General features: G+C 34.0%; 1 protein-coding gene across 4 annotated transcripts in view; it reads left to right on the top strand.

Moving 5' to 3' along the window:
* The window catches only part of LOC107443257 (cGMP-dependent 3',5'-cyclic phosphodiesterase-like), a 104,921-nt gene extending 98,421 nt beyond the window's left edge, over positions 1–6,500 (top strand). For all 4 annotated transcript variants that reach the window (XM_071177905.1, XM_071177906.1, XM_071177903.1 and 1 more), the window contains exons 26-27: positions 3,237–3,382; positions 5,858–6,500. In XM_071177905.1, the coding sequence (XP_071034006.1) occupies positions 3,237–3,382; positions 5,858–6,047 (336 nt within the window). In that variant the 3' untranslated portion in view covers positions 6,048–6,500. The remainder of the gene's footprint in view (positions 1–3,236; positions 3,383–5,857) is intronic.
* The last annotated feature ends 1,376 nt before the right edge of the window (positions 6,501–7,876 follow it).

Raw genomic sequence — 7,876 nt, forward strand, 5'->3', positions numbered from 1 at the left:
AAAAAATATATGTTTATTCAGAGAAAGTACGTTTTTGTGTCTGATTTCGTAACTTAATTAATAGTTAGCACTAATTAATTAGCATATTTGAGGTCACCCCCAGGAACCATTAAGATTAACACTTAGTTCGTGAAAATCCGATCATTAGAACGAAAATTATTCAGGGTGATATCTTTTTTTTTTTGCCGACTGTACCAACTGTTTCGACTCTTAAGAACAGCAAATTTACACAGAGCAAAGCATCTGGAATCGTATGCCACAGCATTAAAGAGAAGGGAAGCATGCTCTGTTATTCGATTTGCGGCGGTTTCGTCTTGAATTCACATTGTTTTTCAAACCACTTCTTCGGCAATTATACCTATATAGATTACAAAACAATTTTAAAAATCCTGATATTTTTTAAATGGAGCTATTACGTGATTTACAATTATTGAATCTCGAATTGCGTAAAAGAGTTATCACTTTTCGAGTTTTGACCACGTTAGTTCGATTTTGCATAGATTTTATCATAAATCCATGTGGTTTTCGAACGCAGACAGTTATTTTTATTTTATTATACAGTATACTCTCGATATCTTGAATTTCTATATCTCGAAACCTTGTTACGTCAAAAAAATATTTTCCTCTAATGTTATCCACCTAGTGTTAATTTTAATTCCTATGTCGAAGGGTTTCATCTCAAAACCTTGTAACGTCAAATTTTTTTCGAAATAGAAAATGAGTTTTTTGCTAAAAAAAATGCACAATGTAAGTTTAGTGTAAACCAATTCTTTTCTATTTAATCCATAATTATTTTTGTCTTACTTTTAAAAATTAGCATTGCTGTATTTTGACTTATAGTCAACTATCATTACAAACATATTTATTAGTAGTTATTCTTATATCTCATGACTCATACTTCTTAGAGCAATATTTTAGAGAATATATTTTCTACTTTTTAGAACATATTTATTTTTGAACTAGTTATCTCGAAAACTAGCATTTTTTTTTCTTTAGCTTCCCTTCAACTTTGAGACACCGAGAGTATACCGTACAAGATTTTCAAAATTGCAATTTTTTATAACACGACATAATTCTAAAACGCGGAACCAGAAATTTAAGAAATATTTATCAATGTGAAGATAAGGTAAAAAAATAAATCGACAAGAAAGTTGTGATCACCTTATTACGACCACTGGTTACCCATTGGTCAAATGCTTTTTCTTTCTGGATTGACTCCGTTAAGCATTTCAAATCATGGGTTGCAAAAACTGTCTCAATTGATGTTTGTCGCCGGATTGATTTTCATATCCTGCCTATGAACGTGTTTCAAGACGTCACAAAATACTTTTCCTTCTTTAGCATTCATATATATATATATATTAAAATCACCGTCAAGCCAGTAATTATACGTTAAAAATAAAAAGAATTTTAAAAATACTTTAAATTGTTATTAGGTAAATACATTAAAAGTGCCTGCTAGTAAAAAGAAAAAGAATAACAGTAGCTGTCGCCATAGCAATGCATGCAATGACGACGCATGCGCACTGTTTACTATTACTCTTGAACACAGTTGAAAAGTGTGTGGACGCCATCAAATCCAAACCATGACCCATTTTGCCAATAGGTAATAGTACTTTTTTTCCAGGTGATAGACTTTTATTCCGTTGATTTCTTTCTTTCATATTGATTCCTCTAATTTCCGATGATTAATATTTTTTTCCACGACCACACTGTGGACCAGAAGACCATGATCTTTGACCAAAAGTCAAAAATGAAATTTTCAACTAAAATATGTGCAGGAAGTTTTAATATAGCTTAAATTAAGTATTCATATAATCATTCCAAACATTATAATTTACTTTTTGGACCGACGAGAGTACAATGTAATGAAAAATATGTTTAATTTTTTTTTTTTTTTTAAATGTAACTTTTAAATTTTTATTTCAGAAATATATGTAGGAATTTCACCTTACTGTTACATTTTTATCAGAGTAATTGGTTTGAAATTACAGTACAATTTTTCAATTTGTTGGATTAGTTAATACTCTTGACAGACTTATAGTTTATATCTTATCATTTGGCATTTTACAATGTTTGGATGACTTTCGAAACTTAGTTCCAAAAAGTTCCACGAGGTAATTAGCTAAACTTTTTTTTGTTGTCTTCTTTGATGTTTCTTCCTTCGAAAAAACCTGCCCTATTTTGCCCGTATTGCTAAATATACCGAAAAACAAAAATTATGTTTTTTTCTCATGTTTTAGCGTTATTTTGTAATATTACTTCGGAAATATAATTAGCTTTTCATTTTTAATATAAAATTACGGAAATTATTATGTTTTCATTGCTATATTTAATTATTTAAACTTACTATACAATTTTTTTTACTTTTGCTCGCCATATTTCAGCTGCCATTTTGTTTTTTTTTTTTGGTATNTTTTGTCAGAGTAATTAGTCTAAATTTAAATTTCAGAAATATCTATAGGAATTTCACCTTTTTGTTACATTTTTGTCAGAGTAATTAGTCTGAAATTATGATTTCAATTTTTCAATTTGTTGGATTAGTTAATACTCTTGGCATACTTATAGTTTATATCTTATCATTTGACATTTTACAATATTTGAATCACTTTCGAAACTTATCTCCAAAAAGTTCCACGAGGTAATTAGCTAAACTTTTTTTTGTTGTCTTCTTTGATGTTTCTTCTTTCGAAAAAATCTGCCCCAATTTGCCCATATTGCAAAGGTGGACTAAATATACCGAAAAACAAAAATTATGTTTTTTTTCATGCTTTCGCGTTATTTTGTAATTCGCGTTATTTTGTAATTTTACTTCGGAAATATAATTTGCTTTTCATTCTTAATATAAAATTACGGAAATTATTATATTTTCATTGCTATATTTAATTATATAAACGTACTATATAATTTTTTTTTATTTTTGCTCGCCGTATTTCAGCCGCCATTTTTTTTTTTGGGGGGGGGGTTTTTTTTGTTTGTTTGNTTGTTATTTTTAGTGTATTTCAAAATTTCAACCAAGAATTCAATTTACCTGCACATAAAAAACCCTAAATAAAAACCTCCAAATTTTGAAACAAATTTTATCGTAATACTAATTTTGGCCACGACACCTTGGATGCTGGCCCACTGTGGATTGGGGGAAAAATATTGTGCAAGCTTATCTCTGAGATGTCTTTTTTTTTAAATAAATATTCAAATGTCGGATTAAAAAGCTGAGGATATCTCAAAATTCACAGGAACTGATCTACAGCGAGTTCTTCTCTCAGGGAGATCTAGAGAAAGCGATGGGAGTTCATCCAAGTGAAATGATGGACAGAGAGAAAGCATGCATTCCAGAACTTCAGATAGGATTCATAGAGAATATTGTTCTGCCTGCATACAAGTAAGAATCTTTTCACGATGTCCTGCACCACGGTAGTTTTTACATAAAGTTGACACATTTTAATTATTAATGGCGCAAAGGTTCATAATTCAGTCCTTCTCTCATTTGCAATTTTGATTATAAACAGTTTTTTAGTAATGTTTAAATGAAAAGCGTGAAGTTTTGTTTCTTAATTAATAATTTTATTTACATTTATCAAATATTCTGGCAATTTAATGTAACTTGCTACATTATCAACCGAATGATTAGTATACTGGTGAAATAAATTAAGAGAATTTGCATATCTTATCGAATTTCATGAAAAGAACTGAACTGAATGTAAAACCACTGCTTGCTTCTAGACAAAAATGCAAATCTTGTAAACCAAATGCGTAAGCGTACACGTGTTTGTAGGTGGAGCTAGTGGAGAAACAGGCTTTATAAGTGAGGGTAAATCTTGTGTTGGCGAATTTCTTGGTGTTATTTTGCGGCAATAGGTTAAATTCAAATTGTAACAGTGAAAATGAGTAACCACCAACGTTTAGATGATGGAATGAGGAGGCAAATTGTGGGGAGGCTAGAAGCAGGCCAATCTAAGGTTCAGATTTGTAGAGAGTTCAATTTAACGCCCAGCGTCGTGTGTAACTTATGGAAGCAGTTCCAGGATACCGGATCCATCGAGAGAAAGCCTAGGCAAGGTCGTCCAAGAGCCACGATGGCCAGAGAAGATTGCCATTTGGCCATTATAGTGAGGCATAACAGAGGGGCTACAGCTTCTTAGCTCTCTCGTGACTTGTATGTAGCCACGGGCACGCGTGTATCAAGGGTGACTGTTTCCAAACAACTTCATGAGAGAGGGTTGTTTGCAAGAAGACCTGCTGTTTGCCTCCCGCTCACTTTCACGAACAGGAGAGTCCGTTCAGCATGGTGCAGAGAGCAGAGATATTGCAGTATGGATCAATGTGCGACGATTCTCCACCTGAGGAGTCCCGATTCAGCCTAAACGCCAATTTTCGCCATACGTTCAATTGGAGAGAACCAGGAACCCGCTACCTATCTTCCAATGTCCGCGAAATCGGCAATTATGCGGAGCAGGTTTAATGATCTGGGAAGGCATCGTGTATGATGACTGCACACTTCTCGTTGAAAGAGGCTCTGTGACTGATGTGAGGTATAGGGATGAGATCTTGAAGCCCTATGTTTGCTTTTTCAAGGGTGCAATCGACCCTGAGTTCAAATTAATGAATGATAACACGCGACCCTTCTGGTCGACGAATTTCTAGAGAGTGAGGATATTCGCCGAATGGATTGGCCAGCCAAATCTCCAGTCTTCAACCCTATAGAGCATGCCTGAAACGCTCTGGGGAGGGCAATTGCAACTCGCTAAAAACAGCGCTGCTGAACGAGTAGGACCAATTGCCACAGGAAATGATAAACTGCCTTACTTCAAGTATGAAATGACGCTGCAAAGCCTGTATATTTGTCAGAGGGGACCATACATTAACCCATTTTTTTTGTTTATTCTGCAACAGCTGTTTCATACCTTCCGACTTCAACGAGTGTCGTGCACGATCATGCGTGTGCATTACAATTGTTGGATGGTTATTTGTTTTGTATTCTATCAATGTGTGTACACGTCATATTTCGTTAAAATTGGTTCAGTAGTTCTGAAGATAATCGATCAAATCTACAAATTCTCTTAATTTCTAACTCCAGTGTAAATGTTGTTTAAAAAAACCCTAGTAAGGTTCGAGAGAACTGGTAGTAAGAACATTTCATTTATTCCGAAAAAGTATCTATCCATGACCACCACTTTTTTTTTATTATAACAGGCCTGTAAATAGAGCTGACAACACTGTGTTATAAGCCTTTAGAGGATTGTTTAAAATTAAAATATCAACAATGTTATAATATTTATTAGTAATGGTTATTAACTACGTTGTCAGCAATAGAGATTCTTTAGTAATATTGCGAGATTAATTTCTATTAATGTTTCACAATTTTGCATTCATTATTTTAATGTAATCTGGTTTAACACAAAGCTGACAATAAGCGTAAATACAATTTATTAACTGTGATATAAGAGTAAAACGATTAATAAGTCTTGGTACCGATTTAAGTAAAATTATGTTGCATCATAAGGAAATTATCGAAGTTACTAAATAATACAGATGCACTGCTTTAAAATTTAGAATAATAATAAAAATCAAAAAACTTTCTAATAACAGAGAACAAAGAGCTTAAGAAAAGATGATAATTAAATTATACTGTTTTATAGATCATGTACAAGTAACGTACTCGTTATAGACCAAAGTCAAGACTCGGAATTCAAATTCATATACTTCTTTCTAAAAAATGTCAAAAACAATACTTTTAAAAAGATATAAAAAAAACTTTCGAGATGTTAACTGAATCTAAATTAAATAAAACCTTATAAACCTAAATAAAACTTATGTAAAATGTTTGTCTGTATGTATCATGCTCTTATATTTCCAGAATTCTAGTGTCACTATTTCCTAAAGTGGAGGCAACGCTGAACGCCGTACAAACAAACCGATTATTTTGGGAACGTATGAGAGACGTGTACAAGCGCCGTTACAGCTGCAGCACATCATCCCTCGATATGTTCGAAGACGAGAGTTTGGAGCAAGAAGTTTTGGCAGCCCTAAATTATGAGTCTGACTGAACCTCAAAAAAGTGCAGAAATCGAGTTTATTAATTAATACATCCAAATTCGATGGAATATCCATTTGAGTTCGCGCCGCAAAATAAAAGTAAATATTTGTTTTCCTCCTAACCTGACAACCGGAATAAATCGATTGACTATACTGGGAGTCTACTTGAATTCGTGTCGAAAAATAAATAGTTAAAAAAAAAGATAAATAATTGTTTTCTAACAACCAAAATAAATCAATGGACTACTTGGAGTCTTCAATTAAGTTTGTACCCCACGGGGCTCATTTGCCAAAGATCAGAAGCCTCGTCGAACGAAGCTGACGATCGCCATCAAAGCGGACAAAATGGCCCCGAGTCACGCACGACTAAAATCCCCACAAACATGGCGGTGAGCAGATGAAACTTGTCAAGCCCCTAATGCTGACTTACGCAGGGAAGCAAACCGACTGCAAAAGCATCAAAATTGTTTCAAAAATACAAAATTCAGCTCAAATTGGAGCTCCATGGATGCCTCACAAAAGATAGGGAATTCAAATTCAGAATATAAATAAATGACCAACAGGACGGGAAATCCTATGACATTGAAGACTCATTTTCATGACTCATCTGGACTCGTTATCCGGACTCATTATCCAGCACATTATCCGGCTCGTCATAAGCCTCATTATCCGGCTTCTAAACTGTTTTAGGACCTTCTGCTCACCTGGCAATCTCTTCTTTTTAATAAAAAGCATCAGCTAGCCAAACCGATTGCATGTGCTCAAATGTCTGCTTTTAGGGGTTTTCCTCCCCCTCTCTTTTCACTTCCACCCGCCATGGCTTGCAAAAAATCCAAATCAAGAGAAATTTGGTAGGAAAATGTAAACTTAAATCAAATTAAATGTGTTTTGCTTTGTGGAAAACTGACTAGGCCCCCTATGCCCTCCCGAAGGAGTTCAGCCCTGCACCACGATGAGATGAGGGTCAGAAAATGTGGTATTTCTGGATATAAATATAGAATGTTTCTGACTGCTCCTCGTAGAGGTGAAGTCACTGGGACGCTGCCACCTCTCTGGAAGGAATCTTTTACCTCTAACTTCTCACAAAAGTTTAAATCTCTATGTTAGTACGACAGTCAGGGACGAGAGGGAAATAAATAAAGTAAAATAAAATAAATAATTATTTTCCTCGTAGCCTGGCAACCGAAATCAATCATTTTACTACTGGGAGTCGCCATTTGAATTTGTGCTGCAAGTATTCTTGAAGTTTTTTTTTTTGTACTCTTTACAAAGTAGTACCTACAAGGCACTGTATGGTAATTCTAACTAACGAAGGATAAATGGAGAAAAAAAATTCAATACTGTGCATAATGAATTTTTTTGACATTCGATTAATAATTATTAAGCTCGATTTTTGCAATCTTTTTCGTAATTGCTTTCGAAATCCAAGTTTTTTTCATGAAATTTCATTTACCGCTCTGAAATTGTATATCCGTCTTTCATATAAGGCGAGTCTAACAATTTTGGGTGAATGAAAGCATCAAACAGAACGTGAAAGAATTTAAAAACTGGAGAAATTGCGCACAACGAGCACCGGAGGTGTCAAAGAGTACTGTACGCTCGCTGCGATTCCAGGTATTTGTACAAAAGCAGTACTACAGTCTGTATTTGAAAAAACAAACTGATTGATACGAATTCCTGGGATAAAACATGGCTGTTATGTTCCGTTTATTATAATGCAAGTGCCTGAATTTTCATAGCCCTTAATCATCTATGGAATAAAAGTGTATAAAATATTTATAATTGAATGATTTCTTGGCTAATTATGCGTACTGGGATGGTTGTTTCTAGAAAAGGTCAA

This window comes from Parasteatoda tepidariorum, chromosome 2, assembly GCF_043381705.1.
Source record: "Parasteatoda tepidariorum isolate YZ-2023 chromosome 2, CAS_Ptep_4.0, whole genome shotgun sequence".
Lineage (NCBI taxonomy): Eukaryota > Metazoa > Arthropoda > Arachnida > Araneae > Theridiidae > Parasteatoda > Parasteatoda tepidariorum.